At 41.5% G+C, this 27,374-nt stretch overlaps 1 protein-coding gene across 4 annotated transcripts in view; it reads right to left on the bottom strand.

Moving 5' to 3' along the window:
- CACNA2D3 (calcium voltage-gated channel auxiliary subunit alpha2delta 3) overlaps nt 1-23,905 on the bottom strand; it is a 1,184,653-nt gene extending 1,160,748 nt beyond the window's left edge. For all 4 annotated transcript variants that reach the window (XR_005210766.1, XM_037798412.1, XM_037798419.1 and 1 more), the window contains exon 1: nt 22,798-23,905. Coding sequence is in view for 3 of the 4 variants with exons in the window: in XM_037798412.1 (XP_037654340.1) it covers nt 22,798-23,093 (296 nt within the window). In the remaining variant the exon portion in view is untranslated. The remainder of the gene's footprint in view (nt 1-22,797) is intronic.
- Nucleotides 23,906-27,374: the final 3,469 nt, after the last annotated feature.

The following is a 27,374-nucleotide window of genomic DNA, read 5'->3' as shown; positions in this document are numbered from 1 at the left end:
CAAGCAATGTGACATGATGAGGATGATTAACTTTCCTGATCATTTTGCTTTGGGTTCCTATGCATACAATGACTTTTATTCCATTTAATAATGATAAGGCTGCTTAACACCATCACTTGTTCCTCAATGTCAGTTTTGCAATTTTGATCTTACTTTGTCGGTTTTCTTTGACCTTCCTAAAGGACTGCTACAGATGGGTCTTCACTTTCCTTTTGTAAAATATGAATGCGTATTGAGAGATAAATATACTTGAAATATAAAATTGACTGCAATCAAAGAGTATCCAATCCATGAACTACAGCCCCAGGTAGAAGCCATCTTCAAAGCATCCAATTTTCCAACCAGAAATCTAAGAGATTTTTTGTTTACATTTGAAATTATAATTGCTCCAATTCCTCTGTATGCAGCATCCCTATCTTGGCTACTTTCCCACCAGAAGGATGAAAGTATGCTACCAAAGTTGGATGTCCACGTTTGGGGTCCCATAACAAGGTTCAGTGAGTCATGTTTGACTTTTGCTTCCTTCCAATAAGTCTAAAGGTTCAGAATGACATTTAGAGCATGTGAATACAACTTCAGCCTCCATCTGTAAGCAGAAAATAGTTCATTAAATAAATGTCTGTCAATAGTACAGCTTGAACATCAAGTCTGGTGTTTTAGTCAACCCTGAAGTTTTCTCAAATGATAGTGAGCTGGTTCATGATCATCCTCATTATGTGAACCCAGAATCCTTCAGGAGAAACCAGGATAAAAGTTGGGGCTGACAGAACCTATTGGTGGATGAACAGAAGTCCATGCCCTCACATGTCTGAAGTGCATGTTGGTGTGACTGAAATGCTTTGTTCCAAATCTTTTGAGCTGTTCCTTCATTAGACATGTACAGCTTGCCCTGACTTAATTTGGCTGGAAACAGCATGCAAATAGTTTGTATTTTAGGAAGGGCAATAAGCACCCAGGAATGTGACTGAAATATTATTGCTGAGCTGATTAGAGAAGTTACAAAGCTGCCTGTGTCTGCTTTGGTCATTATAATATGTGAATGTCCTCATGCTGGGTACATTGACAGCTTGTAAGCATGAAGAAGAAATCAGAGCTGTTATAACATCTTAATCATAATTTCCCTCCCCAGACAGCCTTTTAAGGACCATACCAAGAAAATATTATTATTTTCAGGGAAGTTTTGGACTCCTGAGATTTTTAAAGAGTATGACATTTTAAATTTCCTTGATTTGATTATTTAATTAGTTATATATGTGCAAACCAAACTATTATTGGAGAGCTCATTCATTCATTCATTCACTGACTCAACAAATATTATTTTAATTCAAAAATTATATACACAAAAATTATATATGTATCAAGGACCATTGGTTACTAAGAATAATACAATAAGAAAATCATATCCTCTATCCACAGAGCATTGACAATTTTGTGGATGAGGGAAATAAATAAGCAGCTACAATAGGGAGTGACAAGTACTATGACAGAGGTGATGGAGGCACATAGACACAGTAACCCAGTGAGGGTGTGAAAAGACAAGTTGGGGTGGGGGAGAGGTCAGGAAAAGCTTCCAGAAAACGGTGAAAGCTGAATTGAACCTTGAAGGAAGAGGAGGACTGGCTCCTGGCTCTGCAGGGCTGGCAGAGGAAAATTTGAGGGAGAAAGAAGTAAGTGAGTGCTTGGGGCCTGTGAGTCCCATGTAAGCGGATCAATGTGGCCAGGGATACAAGAAGACACCTTGACATACTGCTAAGGACTTGGCCTTCATCATGAAGGCCCAGAACATTAAATGATAAGATCTTCATTTTGGAGAGAGGAACTTGGTTGCACTGAGGAGAACAACTAAAACCAATAATTGAGTCTCTGGGCAGCCAACCCAGATGCCACAAGGTCTGTGAAATAAAGTTTATCCATTACACCTTAGGAGAGCTTGCTCTCTCCCATCTCATTCCTGAGGGTCTTACTTTGGGCTAACTTGCAGGGCAATTCAATTATCTAGTCCATAGACTATCTGCAATGGAGAGGAGGAAGGGGAAAAGGTCATGCCTCCAACAGTAGGAGCAATAATAGCTATCATATATGGAGTAGTGACAATGTACTAAGTCTTATCTCCTTCAGTTCTCACCACAACTGCTTGGGGTAGATATTATTCTCTGCATCAGACTGATGAGGAAACCGAATTTTTAAGAGGAGAAATTCTTGCTCAAGGCCACACAGTTAGTAAGTGGGGTCAATGGGGTTGTAATGGAGGCATTTACAAGCCAACAGCCACATCCTCAACCATTATGTTACCTTGATGAAGGGACGAGTCAGCTGGCAGCCTGGCCATGATAGAAAGCAAGTCCCAACTACTAGGTAAAGATGGCAGGCTGAACACACCTAACTAATTTTGCTCACTCCTGAAATCCCATTAAAATTACTATTAAGGAAGCATAAACCCACAGGGGAGGAGAGAATAACACATAATTTTGGAAGTTAAAAGGGCAGGTGATTTAGCAGCCTCAAGGGCATTCATTTCTAAGTCAGAAGAGGAGAAAGCAGAGAAAAAAATCAATTTACATAGAGATTCTTCATATGAGTGACCAAACCAGCAACTCCAATGTCCAACTAATAGGATTTCCAGGAAGAGAAAACAGAGAAAATGAAAGGCAGAGAATGAAAAAAATCACTCAAGAACATTTCCTAGAACTAAAAGGACTCACCAAGTACTCAGCATTATGGATGAAAATAAATTCACATCATGTGAAATATCAGAATCCTGGAGTCAAAGAGGAAATCTTATAAGCTCCAGAGATAGAATCAGGTCATATATAAAGGTTCTAGACCCAGGAGAGCTTTATATTTCTCAAGAGCAACACTGGAAGCTGGAAGATGATGAAACTTTCTGAAGAAAAAAATAGTTCCAGCAAAAAATTCTATACTCAACCAAATAGTGAAGTGGAAAAATAAAAACATTTTCATTTTTTTGACATTCAGAGTCTCATAAAATTTATTTTCCACACTCCTTTTTTCAGGAGGCTACTGGAGGATGTGCTCCATGAAAACAAGGGAGTAAATCAAGAGGGAGGAAGACATGGGATACAGGAAATAGGGGAACTAGAACAAGAGGGAAGCAAAGAGAAGCCCCAGGCTGAGGAAGGAGAACCCACGCCCAGCATAACAACAGCTGTGCACCCAGTATAGAAGACAATCAATTCATAGTCAGAAGGCTCTGAAGAGGCTTCAAGAAGACATAACTGTTAGAATAGTTTATGGATTTAAAGTACTGGAAGGAGATTTAGAATAGTGCTACACAAAGTATGGTTGGAGGACTGGTGCTGTCCATGAACTGTTTGTTCTAGGAATTTATTTCTATTATATTTTATAAAAGTATCCATCTGTAACAGACTAAAAATTTTTAAAAAAAACTGTTCCTTCATTACAGATAGTTTGAGATGTGCTGATTTGGATAACAGGTTGAATCAAAAAGAAATACATAGAAAACTGAAGCATATTTAAAAAGAAAAAGACAATTATTAACTTAAGAGAAAAAATGTGTACAGGAAAGAAAAGTAATTATAGTTTTCTACATGGTTGAGCTCTGAAGAGCAGATAGAGTCAAAATAATATAAACACTGAATACTGATGTAACTAAAATTATGATAAATTAGACTGGGTGATGGGAAGTGAGCCTGTGTGGTAGAGATGGGAAAAGGCAAGAGTTAAACCCCCATCTTCCACAATGGGAAATCAATAGACAAAGCCTAGAAGAGGAAAACAAACAAGTATCAACACAAACATGTTATTTACAGATACGGAAGTAAATTTTAAAAGTCAGCTACAAAAATTAAAAGTGGCTGCCTCGAGGGAAGGGGAAACAGGACCAAGGCAGACTGGGGTCTATTGTTTTTCTTAACAAGCGAACCCTGAAGTACTTGTCTCTTTAAACTATGTACCTGAATAACTCTAATAAAAATTAAAATCTGTAGTCTGGGACCAATCAATGTTGGGGCAAACAATTCTGCCTACTGCAATAGGCAATAAGATTATCTAGGCCTAGAGATTATCAAAAACTATTACGTAACACAATATGATAATCAGTGTGTGTGTGTGTGGGGGGGGGGAGGACTATGTTCCAGATAATCTGTTTAAGAAGGAAGTTAAGTAAAGGGCACATTTTAGAAAAACACTTTTCCAAATGGCTAAAGAAAAAGATTTAGCACTTTAAGGGGTGTTCCAGTTTGCTAATGCTGCTGTTATGCAAAATACCAGAAATGGATTGGCTTTTATAAAGAGTATTTATTTAGATACAAAGCTACAGTCTGAAGGCCACAAAAATGTCCAAATTAAGGCATCAACAGATGATACTTCACCGAAGGATGGCCAATGGTGTCCAGAAAACCTCTGTTAACTGGGAAGGCACGTGGCTGGTGTCTGCTTGCTCCTAGGTTGCATTTCAAAATGGCTTTCTCCCAGGACATTTCTCTCTAGGCATCTGGGGGTACTCTCTTAGTTTCTCCGGAGCAAACTCTGAAGTAGCAAAAGTCTACTTTCAATGGCCACCTTCAAAATGTCTCTCTTGGCTGCAGCTCCAAAATGTCACTCTTAGCAGGCTCTGAGGTCCTTCTGTTTGTGAGCTCTTTATAGGACTCCAGTGATTAAATTAAGACCCACCCTGAATGGGCAGGATCCATACCTCCATGGAAATTATCCAATCAGACGTTTCACTCACATTTGATTGAGTCACATCTCCAAGGAAACAATCAAAGGATTCCAACCTAATCAACACTAATACATCTCCCCCCACAAGACTGCACTAAAGGACATGTCATTTGGAGGTCATAATACATCCAAACCAGCACAAGGGGTAAATCTTCAACTAAATGGATAAACATCACTATCCAAACCAAATCATTCCATAAGAGTTTCAGATGGTATTTAGAAAATTAAACTTGAATATCAGGCTACTATTCTGAATAAAAAGTTTTGAATAGCATAGTAGATCTAGTGATCAGTCTTGACAACTTCAAATAATTCTTGAAAATATATATGTATATGCAAACACACACACACACACACATATATACACACAGTATCTGAGTATCTGTGACACATCGGTTCTTAGAGATAAACTTCAGGGGGATAATTTAATTAACCCTGTCTTATAAATTGGAAGCATGAGGTCCCTTATATAATCCCTTAAATGTGTACATCTACTTTTTGTACAAGTTTTTAAAATATTATGAATCTGTTCTGAATTTATCAAGATTTACAGATGGCATTATATCATATTATTATAATTAGGCATTGTTAAGCATCCAACTACATCCTAGCCACTGGGAAAAACACAAAGAAAGAAAGAGACAGCCTTTTGCCCGAGGGATAATACTCTAAATAGATGGTGGGTAAATTAAAGGGGAAAGAAAGAAATGCATCAGCTAAGAAAGGCAGAACCATGTTTACCCTTATTTCTTTGGAAGAGAAAAGTGATTTAAAATGATGAAGAGGGCATATCGCTGTTTATAGAATCATAAAATAACAGAAATTCAGAGCATGAAAGGCTTTAGAGACCATCTAATCCATGAAGGTTGGGGGTGGGAGGGAGGAGGCGTGAAACCCTTGAAAGTGTATGTAAATGTTGCATGCACTTTTGTAGGCAGAGGGTTCTTGGTGTTCATCAGATTAGCAAAGACGGTTGTGAACCTCTGTCTATTCTAACAGCCTCATTTGACAGATGTATGTTTTAGAGCTAACAGGACTCAGACTTCTAGCATATGTTTTTGTTTACAAGAAGGCAAGGAAGGCCCGGGGAGGAGATGGGATCTGCAAAGGTGCCCACCATAGTAAAGTCAGTAGCAGACCAGGGGAGAGGACCTGGTTTCCCTATTTCCAGGTCTGGGTCTCTTCACCCCCTCGCAGTTGCCTCCAGCATGCTATATCGGTCTGTTTACAAATTACCACATGTTTAACTACTTAAATCAGTCACCTCTAAGGAGTTCATTTTCAATAAATGGTCAGCGATTTTCTGTACAACATATTTCTATCCAGTTGTCTGAGCCAGAAACCTGTGCTGCCTCTCAGACTCCCTTTCTCTCTCAACATCGCCTCCTCCACCATCTAATCAATCACGAAATCTTACCTATTCTCTGACCTAGGTAGCTCTGAAATTGCCTCAGTCCCCACATCCATGCCACCACCACCTCTGCTTCTGACTGTAACTGCTTCCTAACTCCTTGGAGAGGTTGTCTAGGAAAATACATAAGGAATTCAGAATCCAATTAGACAGTAAAGAGATATGATTAATCCAATCAAGTGGCAACGCTGGTGATAAAGAGTTGAAGGAGGTTAAGGGGAAATATGATTAATGGTGAAAGCCTCCCAAGGGAAATGAAAAGAGTTGGAATAACTCCCTGTGGAAGGCATGAGTGTGGAGGCTACCCACTAACAATGGGAGACAGAACCTGGCTCTGAGACACACCCAGCAAGTTCCCCAGTGGCTTAGGGAGAATCATCCAAGAAGCATGTAAAACCAGGCCGGGCGATGGCCTCAAATATCTGATTGTTAAGTAACGATATTGTGATCCCAATTTTTTGACCTAGTAAGCATAGCCTGACTAAAGTGGTAAAACTGCTCTTCTTACTTGCATAAGTGACTTTAAAACTGAGAAGAGTTAAAACTAAGTAATTAAGCCTATAATTTAATACTGTTAACTTGAAGAATAAGTTTTGTAAACATAAATAATCTGTGTACTTTCAGTATTTAAAAGGCATTAGATAATATGGCATATTGGTGAATCTATGTAATTTATTTTAGATTTCTGATTTTTTTTTAATGTTTTAAAGGCAGTACTAAAATTTGATAAGGTTGGTAAAGGATTTTGGAACGTTTAACAGAAGATGGTTTGTGATGTTTAAAATTCTGATTTATTATATTTACAAGAAATACTTCAATGCTTGGGAAGCTGTTGCCTGTTAGGGTTGTAAGACTTCCCAATGAGGCACTTGGAGTGTTTGAAAAAGAGTCAAATACATTAAATAAATTTATAAATGTAGTATAACATGTTTAAGGTAATTTAACCTGGCTGATTGTATAATTAGGGATAGTTGTTTAGGAGACTTTAATACACATTAATGAAAGTGATTGCTTTTATTTGCAACTCTAATTTAAATACCTGCCATTGTAAATACTTCTATTTGATGATGAAAAGCCTCCTTCAACACTAAAAATCAAACTGTCTGAAGCGTTGGCCTCTCAGGTTCGTCCTCCATTCTCCAGCCAGAGCATCTTTTATTCCTCTCCCTCAGAATCCGTGGAATCCTCGTCAGACTCTTCCACGCAGCCTGTCCTACCCTGCCTGTGCCATCTCTGCCGCTTGCCTCTTTCCTCTCTGTGCTTCCCTCTCTGTGCTCTGGCTATATCACATTCCTTTCCATTCTTTGCACACAGAGAACCTCTTTCCCATCCCCAATGCGGGGCTGACTCCTCTTTGTCCTTCCCATCAGAGCGTGAATGTTCCTTCCCCCAAGAGAAGCCTTCCTGAGGGCCCGGGCTGGGGTAAGTGTTCTTGTGGGGTGCTCCAGACAGCGCTTGGCACTTACCACACTACTGTTTATTTCTCATTTCTCTGCCTTTCCCCCCACCACCCCATACCACCCCCAACCCCAACCCCAACCCCCAACAGGCAACCCCAGCTACTAGAACCGTGTCAGGCTCACGACAGGCATTCAAAAATGAAGCCACCAGTGGGGAAGCCAGAGTTCCTACGGATGGCATATGGTCGGGAAGATTAACAGGGCTACATAAATGAAAGGGTTTTTACAAGTGTGAAAATCCACACTACTTCCAAAGAGGGAAAATTATAGTTAGCTATTTCAATTGAACAACCATTTTCTTAGTGCCCCCCAAATGCCAGGCCCTAAGCCAGGTGCCAAGGATAGAAAGAATATAAGTCATGAATGAACCCAGCTGTTAACAACCCTGCTAGATACTGGAGACCCAGAGCATGACTAAGATCCTTACTATAATGGTAACAGACAAGCAAATAAATTATTACAACATATAGAATACCACAGTCTAATAAAAGAACAGGTTCAAGGTTTAGAAGCAGCACACACTATGCCCACACAAATTATACCTTCCTCTACACATTATATTTTCCTGAAAGGTTGTGTGCAAATTAAGTGTTTGCAAATCAAATCATTTCAAATGCCTCCCAGGTACCTCTCTCTGTTTAAAGAAACCTTGTGGTGATTCTTTTTAAAATCAATTCCTAATTTGACACTTAAATAGAATAATCTTTTTTTGAAAAGCAATCACAAATTAGATTACATTCTAAGGAGCCAGATGACCATGTCTGGGGGAACACAGTTAACTTTAAGAGGATGGATTTTCACTCTGGAGCTTCCTTTTCTGCATTTTAAAATACTTCATTAGAACCAGCTGTGTGTGGGGAGGGGGCAGGGAGAAGGGAGAGTGGAACACAGTTTGAAGGCTCGATGCCTGCCCTCTTATGCCAGCTCCGGCCCTTACTCCCTAAGTCACCTTGGGGAAAGCACTTGGCCCTTCTGATATTGCCTCCCATCCCTCCCTGGGCTGCTGTGGAATGCTTCCATGCCTGAGAGAGAGCTCTGTCAACTGTGAGTGCTCCAAAAGCACAAAGTAGTTCTCCCATTGCACCTTTCAGGGAGAATTTAAATACAAAGAAAACAGGCTGTAACTTTTCCTAGGGTCTTAAGGTCCAGTGACCAGGAAGCAAATGGTCTTCATCTCCAGCCTTGTAGCATATTTACTCACAGGAACATCTCAGAGGGGAAAGAATGAGACTGGAGACGAGTTATACTTGAGATGTGAGCTCCTTGGCTAGGACTCGGGCAAGGACGTTCTGCCCCTACTCGAAACAGGGACTTCTGGGTGGACAGGAGAGCAGCTCCATTAACCTAGTTCAATGCAGTGCCTCCTGCAGCATGTGCTCATCTTCCAACTGCAGGATACCCTGTGCTGTACTACACTGGCACACAGAGCATAAGAAATGAAGACAAAGCAATACCCTTCCTTAATGTGCAATATACTCGGAGGCTCATGGGGACTCTGAAGGGCTTCCCTTCCTTCAGATGGACATTTTCAGCAAGCCCTGGCAAGCTTCTTTAATGCTATGCAACATCAAAAATGGAAAGTACATTTTAACTTGAAAGACATTCCATTCATTCATTTATTCATTCATTCAATACAACTCTGTAAGTATTTACTGTGTGCCAGATCCTGTGAGGTAGAGATGCTGGAGATACAGTGGAAGAGAAGAGCGAGACAGCCTCTCCCTCCTGGAGCTTACTTCCAGAAAGGGAGACAGACAAAATGCAGAAAGCAAGCAGAAGTAGCTACCTATTTTAATCCTGTGATAAAGACTAATAGGGAAAGCCTTCATCAGACAGGGTGGTCAGGGGCTGCCTCTCTGAGGAAGTGACATTCAGCAGGATTCCTGGAGGATGAGAAAAAGCCAGCTTTGTGAAGAACTGGGAGAACGATGTCCCAGCAGGAGAAAGTCTTGAGGCAGGAATAGGAGCAAGCAAGTAATAGGAACAGACCTAAAGCCATTGTGATAGGGGCAAAAGGAGCAGAGCAAGGGCATTTCTGGGATGAGATGGGGTTAAAGACATGACAGGGGCCAGTTCACGCAGGACCTTACAGTCATGGCAAAAAGCCTGAGTTACCAGGAAGCTGCTGAAGAGTCTGATGCAGGGGAAAGACATGAGCCAATTTCTGTGTTAAGAAGACCACGCTGGCTGCAGGGAATAGCAAGAATCAGAGGAAGGTATAGCAGGATGGCTAAGAATTCCCCAGAATCCTGCTTCTCCTCTTCCTTTGGGGCACAAAGTCAGACTACATTTCCCAGGCTCCTTTAAAGTTAGATGTAGCCTTTTTATCTTTTTTACCAATGTAATATGAGCAGAGGTGCTTCTGGCAGAGATTTTTGAGTAGTGGCTGTGCCTCCACCACGTCCTCTTTTCCCCTCTGTCAGTCAATGCAAATGATGTTGATGGGACCCTAGGGAATGGGGGAGCAACCAGATGGAAAAAGCCTGGGTCCCTGAATCACCACATGGAGGAAAACTGCCCAGTAATCACATGAAGGAAATAGAAACAACCATCTACTCTGTTTGAGACATTATACATTTTTGGCTTTGTTTGTTAAAGCATCTCAAGTTTCCATAACCAATTCAGGGACAAACTTGGAAGTGGACCAGTTAAGCACCTGTATCAGTTCAGACTCTTAAGTGACTTAAGTTACAAGTGACTTAAGCAAAACAGGACTATATTACCTCACTTATATAAAAAGTCTAGAGGTGGGTCTAATTACAGTCAAACCTTAAGCCAGGATTCAAGTAAGGTCCCCCAGGACCTCATTTCACTCTCCATCACCCAGGTTTCCACCCTCTGTGTTGGTTCTAAGACAATCTGTTCCCTCCAGATGGAAACCAGGAGCTCCAGCCTCACAGCTTCCCAAGGTTGAGTCCAGGATTCATTTTGATTGGTCATGTGTCCAAACTAATACTTATGACTAGGCGAATGCATCAGCTGATCATGAGTTCCAACCTGGGAGCCCCAGATCCACTGGACTGAGAATGCAAGAAGAGGCTGTAACAATTAGGATAAGGTCAGCTGCTTATCTAGTTTGCTAACGCTGCCAGATTGCAAAACACCAGAAATGGATTGGCTTTTATAAAGGGGGTTTATTTGGTTACACAGTTACAGTTTTAAGGCCATAAAGTGTCCAAGGTAATGCATCAACAATTGGGTACCTTCACTGGAGGATGGCCAATGGCATCCAGAAAACCTCTGTTAGCTAGGAAGGCACGTGGCTGGCGTCTGCTCCAAGTTCTGGTTTCAAAATAGCTTTCTCCCTGGACGTTCATCTCCAGGCTGCAGCTCCTCTTCAAAATGTCACTCTCAGCTGCTCTTGGGGTGTCTGTCCTCTCTTAGCCTCTCCAGAGCAAGAATCTGGCCTCAACGGCCATCTTCAAATTGTCTCTCATCTGCAGCTTCTCTCTCAATTCCTGTGCATTCTTCAAAGTGTCCCTCTTGGCTGTAGCTCCTCTTCAAAATGTCACTCTCAGCTGCACTGAGTTCCTTCTGTTTGCCAACTCCTTTATACGGTTCCAGTGATTTAATTTAGGCCCACCCTGAATGGGTGGGGTAAAATCTCCATGGAAATTATCCAGTCAGAGTCATCACCCACAGTTGGGTGGGGTGCATCTCCATGGAAATACTCAAAGAATTACAATCTAATCAACACTGATACATCTGCCCACACAAGATTACATCAAAGATAATGGTGTTTTGGGGGACATAATGCATTTAAACTGGCACAGCTGCATATGTCAGAAAACCCCAAATAAAAGTGACATAGGAAGAATGACATCATCAACATGACAATATAAGACATCCCCTAAAAAGCTCCCCCACATACACAGAGTTTTAGTGAATAAAGGACAAATCCCACTTGCTTAGAATTCTGGAGGATGGTAGAGACTGGAAAAGGACTGAATCACTGAATTGAAGAAAAAGAAAAATATCAGGTAGTGTGCCAGTTTGGATGCATTATGTTCACCCAAACACCATGTTCTTTGATGCAATCTTGTTGGGGTAGACGTATTAGTGTTGATTAGATTGGAACCTATTGATTGAGTGTTTCCACGGAGATGTAACTCAGTCAACTTTTGGCAAGACTTTTGATTGGATAATTTCCATGAAGGTGTTACCCCACCCATTCACAGTGGTTCTGAATTAAATCACCGTAGCCATATAAAAGTGCTCAGAGACAGAAGGAGGTGCTACAGCCAAGAGGGACACATTGAACAATGCACAGGAGCTGAGAGAGAAGCTGGAACACAACCTGGGATCAGCAGACACCAGCCATGTGTCTTCGTAGTTAACAGAGGTTTTCCAGACACCATTGGCCTTCCTTCAGTGAAGGTATACTTGTTGACACCATAACTTGGACCCGTAATGACCTTAAGGCTGTAACTTTGTAAACAAATTAACCCCCTCAATAAAAGTCAATCCATTTCTGGTATTTTGCATAACGGCAGCATTAGAAAACCAGAACAGGTAGGCAATGTCCATCCTGGACCCACTGGTCCATTCCCATTCCTCTCTACCTAACTTAGTTCCACACAGCTTGGGAGTTGTTCAGAGGCAGAAGCCCGGGTCCCTCCCACCACACAGAGACTATAGAGCCACTTGCAACAATGAGGTAGAACCTCGTGCATATCCAAGCACAGGAACCAAGTCCACAGAGACTCAGGGTGGGACACAAGCCACCAAGGAGTGCTGCATTAAAAAAAGGGCCCCCATAAAGGAAAAAAGAAAAAAAGAAAGAGACCATGTTAGAGCATCTGGGAAGTACTGTCGTGCCCTCACTCAATCCAGTTTCTGTTGGCTGGACCACCTAAACCCAAAGCAGACTTTTCTTGACCCCATCTGGCTCCCAGGGGCAGGATTCCCTGACAGGAAACAAATCAGAGGCAGTAAAGCCTCACAGAAAAAAAGATAGGGGGAGGGCAGTTAAACCGAACTGCTATTATATAGGATGTGTTCCAGAACTGCAAAGTGTAAGGAAAATGGTTCATGTAGTGAGGGACAGAATTTAAACAAATCATGGGCACTAGGGAGAAAATTCTGCACAAAACAAACAGATCTAATCAAGATTCCTGGAGAAGCAACACAGGAAAGGAAGCTTTCTCCTGGATGTGAAAAAATTGCATAAAAGGTATAATCTTAAACATTGTACTGCATATCCAGGGCAAGAATCAGATGAAGAAGACCTGAGAAAATCTGAACAATTAAACATGGGCTTGTCTAAAGGTCTAGAATAAGTTGGACCAAACATCAAAGAAGAGCCTAAACACAAAGCTAATCAACAATAAAACCCTAGATGAGAGAGAAACAGACCTTCAGCATTAACTCATCAAGATAATCAGATGCCTAGACTTCAGCAAAAAATTAGAAGCAAAAAACTAAGACACAGGAAGATATGGCTCAGTCAAAGAAACAAATTAAAACTTCAGAGGAAACTCAGAAATTGTCTTGACTAATAAAAGATGTTCAAGCAAATCTTTTAAATCAATTCAAGGAGATGAAGTAAAATATTGATAAAGAGCTAAAGAATATTAAGAAGACAATGTGTGAGCATAAAGAAGAATCTGAATGTATAAAAAGAAATATAACAGAAACTGTGGAGATGAAAGGCAAAATAGTAGAGAATTAAAATACACCAGAGGCATACAATAGCAGATTTGAACAGGCAGGAGAAAGCATGAGCAAACTAGATGAAAGGACAATGGAAAAGATACAGTCAGAAGAGCATATAGAGAAAAGAATAGAAAAAAAATGAGCAGTGTCTCAGGGACTTTAATGACAATACAAAGTTCACAAACATACATGTCATGGGTGTCCCAGAAGGAAAAGAGAAGGGAAAAGGGGCAGAAAGAATATTTGAGGAAATAATGGCTGAAAAATTTTCCCAACTCTTATGAATATTTGAAGAAATAATGGCTGAAAATTTTTCCCAACTCTTATATACATACCAAGAAGCATAACATACTCCAAATAGAGTAAATCCTAATAGACCTACTTCAAGACACATACAAATCAGAATTTCAAGTGCCAAACATAAAGAGAGAATTCTGAAAGCAGTAAGAGAAAAGTGATTAGTCTCTTCTACAAGACAAATGCCAATTTCTCATCAGAAACCATGAAGAGATAGAATTAGTCATCAAAAGCCTCCCAAGAAAGAAAAGCCCAGGAGCAGATGGCTTCACAGGTGAATTCTGCCAATCATTCCAAAATTAACACCAATCCTTCTCAAACTCTTACAAAAAATTGAAAAGGAGACTAAATCATTCTTTGAGGTGAAAATCACCATCATACCAAAGCAGTTAAAAGATAACGCAAGAAAAGAAAAATAAAATCCTGAACAAAATACTTGCAAATCGAATCTAACAGTACATTAAAAGAATTATACACCATGATCAAGTGGGTTTTAACCCAGGTATGCAAGAATGTATAACATAAGAAAATCAATTAAAGTAATACACCACATTAACAAAACAAAGGGAAGAAAAAACATGAACATCTCAATGGATGGCAGAAAAGGCACCTGAAAAAAATTCAGCATCCTCTCTTGATTAAAAGCTCTTAAAAACAGGAATAAAAGGAAACTTCCACAACATGATAAAAGTCATATATGAACAACCCACATTTACCATCATATTCAATGGTAAAAGACTGACAGCTTTCCTTCTAAGACCAGGAACAAGACAAGGATGCCCACTGTCACCACTGTAATTCAATATTTTACTGGACAGTCTACCCAGAGCAGTTAGGCAATGAAAAGAAAAAAAAGGCATCCAAATTGGAAAAGAAGAGGTAAAACTTTCACTGTTTTGCAGATGACATGATTCTTGAAAATACAGCAAAGCTACTAGAGCTAATACACAAATTCAGTAAAAAATCAGTGGTGTTTCTATACACTAGTAATGAGCAAGCAGAGGAGGAAATAAAGAAAAAAAAATTCCACTTATAGTAGCAGCTAAAATAATCAAATATCTAGGAGTAAATTTAACCAAGGATATAAAGGACTTGTACACAGAAAATTACAAAGCATTACTAACAGAAATCAAAGAAGACCTAAATAAATGGAAAGACATTCTGTGCTCATGGATTGGAAGACTAAATTTCATTAAGATGTCAATTTTACCCAAAATGACTTACATATTCAACACAATTCCAATCAAAATTCCAACAGCCTACTTTGCAGAAATGGAAAAGTCAATTATCAAATTTGTTTGGAAGGGTAAGGGATCCTGAATAGCAAAAGAAATCTTGAAAAAGAAGAATGAAGTTGGAAGACTCCAACTTCCTGACTTTAAAGCATATTACACAGCTATGGTGGTCAAAACGGCATGGTACTGGCACAAGAATAGATATATCGACCACTGGAATTGAATTGAGAGTTCAGAAACAGACCCTCACATCTCTAGCCAATTGATTTTTGACAGTGCTGCCAACTTCACTCAGTTGGGAAAGAATAGTCTCTTCAGCAAATGGTGCTGGGAGAACTGGATATAAATATGCAAATTGAGAGGACCCCTATCTCACACCATATACAAAATGAACTCAAAATACACCGAAGACCAGGACTACGAAACTCCTAGAAGAAAAAGAAAAAACAGGATCTTCTGTTGGCAATGGTTTCTTAGACTTTACACCCAAAGCACAAGCAACAAAATAAAAATAGATAAATGGGACCTCCTCAAAATTAAAAACAATTGTGCCTCATAGGACTTTGTCACAAAAGTGAAATGACAACTTATTCAATGGGAGAAAATATTTGGAAACCACATATCAGATAAGGATTTAATGTCCAAAATATATAAAGAAATCCTATAACTCAACAATGAAAAGACAAACAACCCACTTTAAAAATGGGCAAAAGACTTGAATAGACATTTCTCCAAAGAGGATATGCAAATGGCTAAAAAGCATATGAAAAGATGCTCAACGTCACTAGCTGCTAGGGAAATGCAAATCTAAACCACAGTGAGATGTGATTTCATACCCACTAGAATAACTACAATTAAAAAAGAGAAAATTACAAGTGTTTGAGAGGATATGGAGAAATAGGAACACTCATTCATTGCTGGTGGGAATGTAAAATGGTACAGGCACTGTGGAAGACAGTTTGGCAGTTCCTCAGGAAGCTAAATATAGTATTATCATTTGACCCAGTAATCTCGCTACTAGGTATATACATACCCAAAAGAATTGAAAGCAAGGACTCAAACAGATATTTGCACACCAATATTCATAGGAACATTATTCACAGTTGCTAAAACATGGAAGCAACCCAAGTGTCTGTCAATTGATGAATAGATAAACAAAAGGTGGTATATACGTACAATGGAATAGTATTCAGCTATAAAAAGGAATGAAGTCCTAATGCATGAAACAACATGGATTAACCTTGAAGATATTATGCTAAGTGAAATAAGGCAGACATGAAAGGACAAAGATTATATTACCTTACCAATATGAACTAATTATAATAAGCAAACTCATAGAGTTAGAATCTAGAATATAGGTTTAGATGGGATGTAGCGAATGCAGAGTTGATGCTTAATTTATACAGAATTTCTATTTAAGTTGATTGTAAAGGTTTGGAAATGGATAGTGGTGATGGTAGCACATTATTGTGAGTGTAATTAACAGCATTGAATTATGTATGTGAATGTAATTGAAGGGGGAAGTTTTGGGTCATGTATGTTACTAGAAGGAATGTTATAAGACAAAACATGAGAGTATGTAACAGTGAACCCTGTTGTAGATGAGGGACTGGGGTTAACAGTACAAGTATAAGAATGTTCTTTCATGAAATATAACAAATATATGACACTAATACAAGGTGTTAATAATAGGGTGATATATGGGAAAAAATATACCTAATATAAACTATGGACTATAGTTAATAGTGCTATTTTAATATTCTTTCATCAATTGTAAGAAAGGTACCATACTAATGCAAAGTGTTAATAATAGGGGTTATATGGGAACACTGTATTTTTTATGATTTTTTCTGTAAACCTACAACTATTCTAATTAAAATAATAATAATAATAGGCCACATATTCCACAGGCCTGTGTATTGGGTGTTTAAAATGAGGTAATCCATGTAAATTGCTTCACACAGTGCCTAGAACATAGAATATCTCAATAAATGCTGGCTACTACTGTTAAAAAGAAAAGTATAATTATAAAAAAGCATCATCATCAATTGTAACAAATGTTCCACATCAATGCAAGGTGTCAGTGGTGGGGTGATATATGGAAATCTTGTACCTTATGCATGATTTCTGTAAACTCACAAATTCTCTAATAAAAAAAATATGTTTAAGTGACAATTTATTTATTTCACACTTGAGAAGTCCAAAGGCAAGAAGCTGGCTTGTATTGTAGTTTTGTAGTTCAGTCACTGGGGACCCAACGCTCCTTTAAACTTCCTGCTCTACCATCCTGATATGTGGCTTCTATCCAAAGTAAGTGCAAAAGCTCCAGCCATCACATCTGCATTCCAGGCAGAAAGAGGAAAAGAGAAAAGATAAAAAACAGGGTTCCTTTCAGCTGAGTCAGTGTCTTTGGATTCCCTTTCTTTCTGGGGTGCCACCCAGTACTTCTGCTTCTCACTGACCCAAACTTAAGTCACATGGCCTCACCTAGCTGCAAGGAAGCCAAGAAAAGACAGTCTTTGTCCCAGGGGCAAGGTGCACAGATAAAAATAAGGATTGTGTTACTAAGGAAGACAGTCCAGATATGGGGTGAGCAAGTTGGAGTCTCTATTACAGATGGCCCCCAGAATAAAAAGGAAAAATGGATGTGAGAAGGGACTACCAATGTATACTTCAGCTCCTGCTTTCCTGAATGACACTGAGAAATAGGGACCAGTTATGAGTACCCCCAAAGTGGGAAAAGCTAAGGGTGACAGCACCTGAACATGGAAACGTCAACGTACCTTGTTCCGGTTTGCTAGAGCTGCCGTTATACAAAATACCAGAAATGGATTGGCTTTTAAAAAGGGGATATATTAGGTTACAAATCTATAGTTCTAAGGCCATAAAAGTGTCCAAACTAAGGCATCAACAAGAGGATACCTTCACTGAAGGAAAAGGCTGATGGCATCCAGAACACCTCTGTCAGCTGGGAAGGCACATGGCTGGTGTCTGCTGGTCCTTTGCTCCCAGGTTGTGTTTCAAAGAGGCTTTCTCTAAAATGTCTCTGGGATTCTCTCTCTCTTAGCTTCTCTCAGATCTCTGCTTGGTTCTCTTAGGGTGTTTCTCTCGAAGCATCTGGGGGTCCTCTCTTAGCTACTCCAGGGCAAACTCTGGGCTTCATCTCTTAGCTTAGTATTTCCAAACATCCATCTGTCTGCATCTCCAAGCATTTCTGTCAGCTCTTAGCTTCTCCTGAGGGGGCAAACTCTGGATTACATATCTTAGCTTCTCTCCAAAATGTCTCTCTCAGCTTCTCTGAGCCCCTTCTCTCTGAGCTCTCTGAAAGAATTCCAGTGATCTAATTAAGACCCACCTGGAATGGGCAGGGTCACACCTCCATGAAAATGATCTAATCAAAAGGTCTCCCCTACAATTGGGTGGGTCACATCTCCATGGAAACAACCTAATCAAAGGGTTCCATCCCACAAGATTGCATTAAAAGATCTTAGCTCTTCTGGGTTCCATAACAGCTTCAAACCAGCATATATGTGGCTCAAAGTTGTTTGCCCTTGAGCCTAGTTTTTTCCCCTAAATGGGTCTGATGAGAACCTAGCTTAACCTAGCCTAGTTCCCTATATCAATACCCTGAGCTCACATCTACACTGTGCAGCAAAGTTTTATTTGAAATGGGATTTTAAAACTCCCAAATTGACAAAGAATCTAGCAAAGAAATGTTGTTTGTAATGCCCTATTTCTAGAGTCACATGTCTACCACCTACACTGTTTGTCCTGAGGGTTTTCCATAAGATATTGCTTGTCCATCAATCCACAATTGAGACTCCAGAATGAAATCTTTAATGGAAAGAAGGAAATTCATGCCGATTGTGTACAGCATAGCCTAAGGTAATATTAGTTGACTAGCAATGCCAAGGAAAATCTATGTTTGGAAGCAACTTATCTTAATAATTAGACAATATTTGACAACTGCTGAAAAATGGACAAGACAATGAGTGTTACAGTAGTCTGGTAGAAGGACAAATGTCTGAGGCCTGGAATGCTCCAGGGAAGAGGGGCTAACACCTGAGTTGTGCCTTGAAGGACAGTTCAGGTTCTAACTGCGGAGGTGGGAAAGGGTGGGGCACATCCCACTGCAGGGGCAGATTGAGTATAGGTGTTAGGGTGGGGTACTACCAATTGTATCCAGGCAATCCCCCACAGACAGTCCATCTACAGCAGAGGATTTGTGCAAGAGAATAGCAGGAGAGAAATCTCCCACAGTTTCTCCTGACTCCCCTGGAGCTTGTGTATGAGCTTGTGAAGATAAATTTGGCCGGAACATTGAAGATGATTGTTAATGTTCCTCAAAGAATAATATTTTTAAAGCACAATTTTTGCAGTCAGTCAGCTCTGGTTGGGTGAGGTTGGTCAAATGATGCAAATTCTGTAAGCCTGTTTTCTCAGCTTGAAGAAAATAAAACCTCTTCACAGAATTGTATTTGTGTGCATCAACTACATAGCAAAGTGGGTGGAACGATTTTAATCCTCTCCAGTTTACCACATTGGTGAGGGAAGGATAGCACTCCACGGTTGTGGGGATGGCTAAACACATGACACCCAACACTGGACAGATGAGACTAACAGTAGTACATCAGCCGCATATACTCACAGCCCAGGGAGGAGCGCACAGCATGCCACACAGAGCCCCACAGAGGTTGCTCTCAAGAACGGAGTGAACAAGCAGGGGTGGCAAGAGGCAGGCTTTGTAGTACCAAGAGGGTGGGGTGCCCCCTGGTTCTTGTAGGAGGATGTGATTGTCTTATTTGAATTAACCCACATGCTAGCAGGGAACTGAAGCCCTACTCTTCAGGGAAAAGCAGGAACCATGTCTGCTCCCTTAAATAAGGAGGGATGTATGGCTAGGGGACCTTATCCTCAGGTGCAGAGTAGGAAGGGGAACTCGCAGTTAGACCATTTGAGGCCCTCCTGATTTTACCAGATGTCAAGGCAGCACTTAATCTTGGGCCTTAATCTGAAGCCTTACACCACAGGCAAGTAGTTGGTGCTCAATAAACAGTGACTATTATTCTGTACTTATTAGTGCTGCTCATTGAATATCACTAGCTTTCCACCAGCACATGGTAAGTAGGGAATACAAGACCATTTCTGGCCAATGAGTTGTGAGCAGAAGTGATGTTCGTCACTGTCAGGCCAAACATTTGGTTGCTGATGTGAAACCCACCAGAGCTCTCTCTGCTACGGCAACTGACAAGTTCCCTTGGCCTGGGTCTCAGACTGAGGATGGTGGTGATGTGGAGCAGAGAATCCAGCCCACCCACCATGGACATGTAATATGAGGGAGTGAAACATCCTGTTTTAAGCCACTATATTTTAAAGTTATTTGTCTGCTCTACATTTATGGTGCTCATATCAGAGAAAAGGGAGCAAGGGAGCAACTGGTGAAAAGTTCCAAATCAAATATCACTTGATCTTTTTTCTTAGTCAAAGATGGTATTAGCTATTCTGTTTACAGATGGCCTAGTGTGTACCAGGAACTGCACCAGCATCTTTATATACATGTTCTCATTTAGTCCCCCTCACAAAGAGAGTGTCATTATACTAATTCACAAGGAGGATTCTGAGTTTGAAGAAAAGTTCAAATCTAACACGTTTTTATTGTTTTTAATGGAAAGGCTGGAATATAAATCCAGACCCGTCTGTTACCAAATCCTTGTTCCTTCCTCTGGGCCCCATCACTGCACATAGAACTTGATCTTCTTTTCCCATCTCAGACCAATTTAAGTCTGGCAAAGAAATGAAGGCAAAAGTATTTTATTTATCAAAGCAAAAGTTCTTTTGATCTCTGCCTGAAACTTTCAAGAGTTTAGTGCAACTTAAAGATAATACTAGGTGTGAACTCATAGACATAACCAAGCAGACAACTGGGAGAGTGGTTGGTCCACAGGGAAGTTTGTGACACCTGCTTCCCCCTCCTTTCTATCCACGACAAATGGAGATCTGACTAGTTGATTTCACGCACTAAGAGGTTACTTGACGCTTTATTGAGCCTCAGTCTGGGCCAGGAATTGCACTGAGCATTGGGGAGATAGTGTTGAAATAAGCCAAAGCCATTGTCTTCAGGACACTCACACCCAAAAAGTGACTGATAACATATAACCTTTGGTGGTTAAAAGCAGGTGGAGGGAAAATTAGTTTAGTGGTTATTCAAAAAGTTAAACATAGAACTACCATATGACCCAGCAGTCCCGCTACTAGGTATATACCCAAAAGAACTGAAAGCAGGGACTCAAATAGATATTCATACACTGATGTTCATAGCAGCATTATTCATAATAGCCAACAGGCAAAAGCAACTTAAGCGTCCATCAATGGATGTGATAGTTTGAAGCTATATGGACCCCAGAAAAGTATGTTCTTAAAGTTAATCCATTCCTGTGGGTGTAGAACCATTGTAAGAAGGATCTTAACTTAAGATGTGACCCAATTCATTCAGGGTGGGTCTTAATCCTCTTATTGGAGTCCTTTACAAGAGAATGAAATTCAGACAAAGAGTGAGAACCCTGGAAGCAGGAGGCTACAGGTAAGGAAGCCAAGGAGGTGAAGGGAGAGCCCAGCAGATGCTGCCATGTGCCTTGCCACGTGACAGAAGAGTCCAGGATCACTGACAGCCAGTCTTCAGGGAGAAAGCATCACCTGATGATGCCCTGATTTGGACATTTTTCTCAACTTTGAAACTGTAAGCTTGTAAGATAATAAACCCCAATTATAAAAGCCAACCCAATTCTGATATATTGCTTTCAGCAGCCTAACAGACAAAACCAGTGTATAAATTGATAAACAAAATATAGTCAAACAATAGAATATTATTCAGCCATAAAAAGGGATGAAGTTCTGTTATATGCTACAACATGGATGAACCTTGGAGGCATCATGTAGAATGAAATAAGCCAGATACAAAAAGACAAATGTTGTATGATTTCATTTATGTGAAATACCTAGAATAAGCAAATTCATCAAGACAGAAAGTACAGCACGGGTTACCAGGGGCTTGTAGGTGGGGCAGTGGGAAGGGAATGGGGAGTTAAGGCCCATGGATACAGAGTTTCTGTCTCTGGTGATGGCAATGCTTTGGTACTGGTTGGTGGTGATGGCAGCACAATACTGTGAATATAATTAACACCACTGAATTGTACACATGAAAGTGGTTACAATGGGACAATTTATGTTATATATATGTTACCACAATAAAATTAAGGAAAAAAAAAGGCAGGTAGGAAGTATGCATATCCCCACTGTTACAATCTTGCCTCCAGGTCACGTGATCAAATCTAGACTAAATTCCAACAAGTAAACATTTTATTATCAGGCAGGAAAAAATCCCCAGGGCGTCCGTGGCCAAGAAGAGCTCCCCTCTACCCGCTGGTGTGCCCGTACCTCACAGTGAAAGACCAGCACCCAGTTCTTTTAGGACAAGATCTACAAGTTCTGCAACAGGATCGTGTGAACAGCAGGGCTGCAGGACCCAGACCCTGGCGCTCTGCACTGCTGCCAACTGTTGGGCCCCGTTTTCTATACCTTATCCTGCCAAGGGGAGGAATCTCCTGAACAATCACATATCCTCAAGGAGCTTCATGGGCCTATGGCCAGTGCTGCCACACAGAGAAGAGCCTGTGCTTGGGGTTTAATGCTCTGCAGTCACTGTCTTGAAATTTTTAATAACTTTATCTTTGAATTTTGTTTTTAAATGAAGTCCAGTGGGAAAATGGAACAGGCACTGGGGGCTTGGAGTCTTGGCTCACCTATGGCCCTGCCTCCTGCCGAGCTACAGGTTCTCAGCCTTCTGCTCCCCCAACTCCTAGTGTCCTCAGACCCCACTCACCTCCCTTGCACCTGGGTGTGAGCAGAAGGATTGCTGGGGTCAGGCACCAGTGTCCTACAGCGTTTCTGAGCAGGGAGTGGTGGGGGTCTTCCCTGCCCCATGCTGGCAGAGCCACAGAGCGTTCAGCTGGACACTCAGCAGGGCCAGCCTCTTACTCACCCCGAATCCAAGCTCCTGGAGTGTCCTGGTGCAGAGGTTGCAACACTCCTGGGGGTCGGCCATCCACCACGGGCTGGGATGGTGGGCCTGTGGGAAAAGGAAATGCTTGGCTTGATTTTTTCACCTGGCTGGGGCATAGTGCACTGGTCTGGCAGCTGGCAGGAGGGAACCCAGCAGCCAGTGGGTCTCCGAGTGGGGGATGAGGCAGTAGAAGGCATATCTAGGAGAGTCTGCACCCACCCACATGTATCCCTGTGCCCAAGGGAGTACAATATTAAATATCGAATAAACACCATGACAGGTCAATTGACCACAGAAAAAAAGAAAGAGAGTTATATTTTAGTATCTGTAGTGGCACTTTTCCCTGCTTTTTGAACAAGGGGCCCCATATTTTCATTTTGCACTGAACCAGGCAAATTATGTAGCAGTCTTGCATACCCTGATAACCACTAATTTCACTAGTCAAAAATTACTTGTAATCTTCCTATGCTTATTAACCAAGCCTAGGGGTTGATTCAGATTAGGACTCTTAATAGGCTAATTAGCCGCCCTCAAGGTGTCAAATGGAATTAATTTATTGGTACCCACCTCCATTTCAAAGCAAAACACCACCGATCCAATAACATAGAAGGAAACAAACAGGGTCTTGAGAGAGGGAGAGTAGAGGAGGAAGTGGGGTGCTTCTTTGGCTAAGGTGGTCAGAAAATACTTCTCTGCAAAAGACACTGCTAGCCATTCCATTCTTTGTTTTGTAGAAATGATTCCAGTTTTGTATAAACATATGAGTATGTTTGTAAAGGTGTGGAAAAGGGTTTAGGAGGATACATACCCAGATTTTTCTGTAGTTACCTCCGAAGAGTGATGATTGGGAGGGTAATGAGGTTAGGAATTTACTCCTTATGTTAGAAACGTCTTCATTGTTTGCATTTTTAATAATGATCACACTCTTTCTCTTTGTAGCAATTGTTAAATCCAGTGACCATGGAGCCAATTCTGAGAAGAATCAACTTTTGTTATGTAAATGAGGCAGCACAGAGCTGGCTAAGAGGCCAGGATTCAAATCCTGATGCTGGAAAATGTTGAGCAGTTACTTTCTCTCGTACCTCAATTTCCTCCTACATAAACTGAGGATAATATTAAGGTCTTCTTTACAGAGAATGTTAAGAATATATATATTAGACAAGATATTATTTATCGGAGTTTATTCGAGAAGTTTACGATTCATGAATTAGACAGCATCCACACATGGAAAGGAGCTCCACTGAGGGAGTGGAAAGGGGAGCTTATATAGGGCAAACACAGAAGCGAGTGAGGAAACATTCTGATTGGCTGACGTTAAGTATCCTTTTTACACTGGGGAGTCTTACAAAGTGGGGAGTAGATATACATTACTTATTATGGTATACTTGTCGATTCTGACAAGCTATCTCTACTGGACCAAACTGGTTTATTGCCAGGGGTTGCTCATGTGCAATTTGCAGGGTGCTTTCTATTGTTCCATTTTCTCAGAAATGATTGCAGGTCAATCGTTTCTGTCTTCTGGAAAATCCTTTCTCAGAAAGGGGTCTTTCTCAGCAGCACCCAATGCAGGCAGTCATTTTATTTTACTTAACAAATTTGAGTGAAGATTCAATGAGCTAATCCATATAAAAGACCCAAAACATTGCCCTGCACATAGTGAGTGCTCATAAATATTAATTATTACTATTAGCAGAAAGGCATGTAGGAAATCATAGTTTTGAAAGGGGCGATCCTTGGGAAGAGGTGGGATATCCTGGTCTTTCTAGGAGGAAAAGAAACAAGAACCTCTCTATGGTCAAAGTCACAGGTATGTGTTAAGGCCTGGAGTGGTCAAAAACTGAGGGCTGGAAGGTGGGGAGACAATAAGATTACAATCAAGTTGACCTTGAGGGACCACAACACCCAATGCACTGGGCTGGCTCCTGGCCCATGAGCAGAGTGGACATAGAGTGAGGCAGTTCTAGGCCCTTGAGTGTTCACCCTTGAAGCTGCCCTGCCCTGGCTCTCCTGGAGATGGAAATTTCATCACTTGGGGCATGACCACCTCACTAGAGTGTTGTAACTGGTTACCCTTGGCTCAGCCTGCAATGCCCAGGGCTGAATGGCCCACTGGGAAGGAAGAAGGGAGATTTCCTCCTTTCCTCCAAACCCTGAGAAACCTTGCAAGACCAGAGGCAATGACATCTGCCTTGGCCTCTACAGTGTCCCCTGCACTGGATGGGAGCTGTGCAGGAAGGCCGGACTCCCTCTGTCCTGCAGTGATGCCAAAGGCAGTGACAGAAGCAGAAGAGAGGAATGAATGCTGACCCCTTGGACTGAGTCAGCCCTGGGGTTCTTGGACTTATTAGAAGAGGGAGGCCTTGGGGAGAGGAGAACCAGACTTTCTCCCAATATTAGAGCAGTGAGGTTGGGACACTAAAGTGTTATCATTTGAGTCATTACTTTGGGTCACTTTTTAGGTTGCAAATTGTAAAGCAGAGGGCCCCAATTTCACAAGTCAAGACACTATTAAACTACTTGGGGATTTTTAGAAAGAGAACCACACTGCTTGAGATGGTGAATTGTATTGCTCCACTTTCATAAGTCAATTACACATGATGTCTGTTCATTCCTTCTTTTCTACCCAGACAATCTGAGAGGTGATTGCCTTTTAACTATTATATGTTCACATCAACATACACACAAAAATTAACTTGCAATTTTTTGACACTTAAAAGACAGAGATGGTTTAGAAAGAAAAAAATTGCATTCACCACCCACCTCCTTGGACTCAGAGGCAGGTGCCAGATGTGCTATGGAGCTGCAATGCCAGCACTAACAGAATGCTTTCTCTCTGCCCCATAAAGTACCAATAACAAGTCTTTAATCAGAAGTCCTCATCATCCAAGATGAGGCTAATGCCTTTACAGGCACCTGTGCTTTATAGATCCTTTCTGCTCACAATGAATGCCTTTTTCTGAAAAAGGAATTGGCGCTTTTTAGAGGGGCCTGCCTGGCAGCAGCAGCAAGGAAAACCTGCTCGCTGGCTCCTATGTATCCAATTTCTTGCACAGTGTGGGGTGGGAGTTTCAAGAGGATGAACTGTCTACATGACCTCCTGTGTCCCCCAGCCAAGCAGTGGCTCTTCTCATTGGGCAATCTCTGCCCAGTGCTGGCAAAAGGGATACAGCAGTGAGCAAGACCATCGCAGTTTTTCCCCTCACAGAGCTCAGCTTCTAGTTGCGTCACAGGCAATTACAATAAGGTGTTTTAGGAGCTTGTGTGCCCACCAAAATCCATGTACCCTTCCATATTATAACAATGTCACTGTACAGCAGCTGCCCCTGACAACTAGGTGGCACTCTGTTCGTGCCAATGGAACGAAGGTGGAGGGGACATGTGATGCCTCCATGTCAAGGCAGTCAAAGGCAGATGTGCCTTCCAACCCTCTCTCCCCTGCCTCAGCTGGATGCTGAGGACTCTGAGCCTCCAGAGGATGACAGAGCTTGGGGCCTTTGATCACCCCGTTGGAGAACCCACCTATCAGCCAGGAGCACCTGCACTGGATGGTTTTAGATGAGTGAGAAATAGAATTCTATTGCAATTAAGTCACTTGAAACGTTGGGATTTGTCTCCGCACCTGGCATTTTCCTAACAAATACAGGGCTACAGTTGGAGAAAACATAGGAAATCTATGGAGCACCTCAATCTAGGCTGAGAGTCCCAGAGGGATTAACTTCTGGGCTATCACCTGAAATGCAGGTAGACATAGGTCAGCCTAATGGACAAAAGAGCAAAAACAGTTTTTCAGGAGGAAGGAATAGCATGTGCCCGGACTGAGGTAAGAAAGAGGGAAAATGGGAACTAAGGGTAGAATAGCAGTGGCCAGGGGGGAAGAGGAAGAAACAGGGGAGGGATGAGGCTGTTGCAGATAAGCTGAGGACCTCGTGAACCCATACTATAAACTTGCAGCTTCATCCTGAGGGACATGGGAAGCTGCTGACAGCTTCTCAGCAGGGAAGTGACACAATGAATTTATGTTTTAGAAAGGTCACTGCAACTGCAGTGTGGAGAATGAATTGGAGTGTTCTTGGAAGAACATGTGTTCATTATTTCCTCTTCCTGCCAAACATTTACTAGGACAATGCCACTGGGAAAATGAAAGTGGCCTACTGACGCCTCTGAGGCCCCAGGATCTTTGGAGAAACAGGTACTGCGCTGCTGAGGGCAGCATCAGTGATCTTTGTTTACAACACATCAGGGAGCCAGGTATAGTATCCAGAGCCTCTGAGGAGGCCTGCATATGGGAGGGAGCCTGAGATAAGGACCTCCAGCCCTCACAGAGCTGAGCAGCCCCAGCCAACCAAGCTCATGGGGCATCCACCCACCAAAAAGCACTCAGCTCAGAGGGGCCTTCCTCCGCCCACTGACTAGCCTGGCACAGGCACTCTTGAAGGTAATAGCACTAAAAGCTGAACTGCTTGTGCCCTGGGAGTGGACTGTTCCCACCCTGGAGAAGGCCAAGAACCAATACCAAACCACACACTCACCCTCCTTGCAATATATCACACATGCCT

This window comes from Choloepus didactylus, chromosome 1 (genome assembly GCF_015220235.1).
Source record: "Choloepus didactylus isolate mChoDid1 chromosome 1, mChoDid1.pri, whole genome shotgun sequence".
NCBI lineage: Eukaryota > Metazoa > Chordata > Mammalia > Pilosa > Megalonychidae > Choloepus > Choloepus didactylus.
This window is presented reverse-complemented; position numbering and strand designations above follow the sequence as displayed.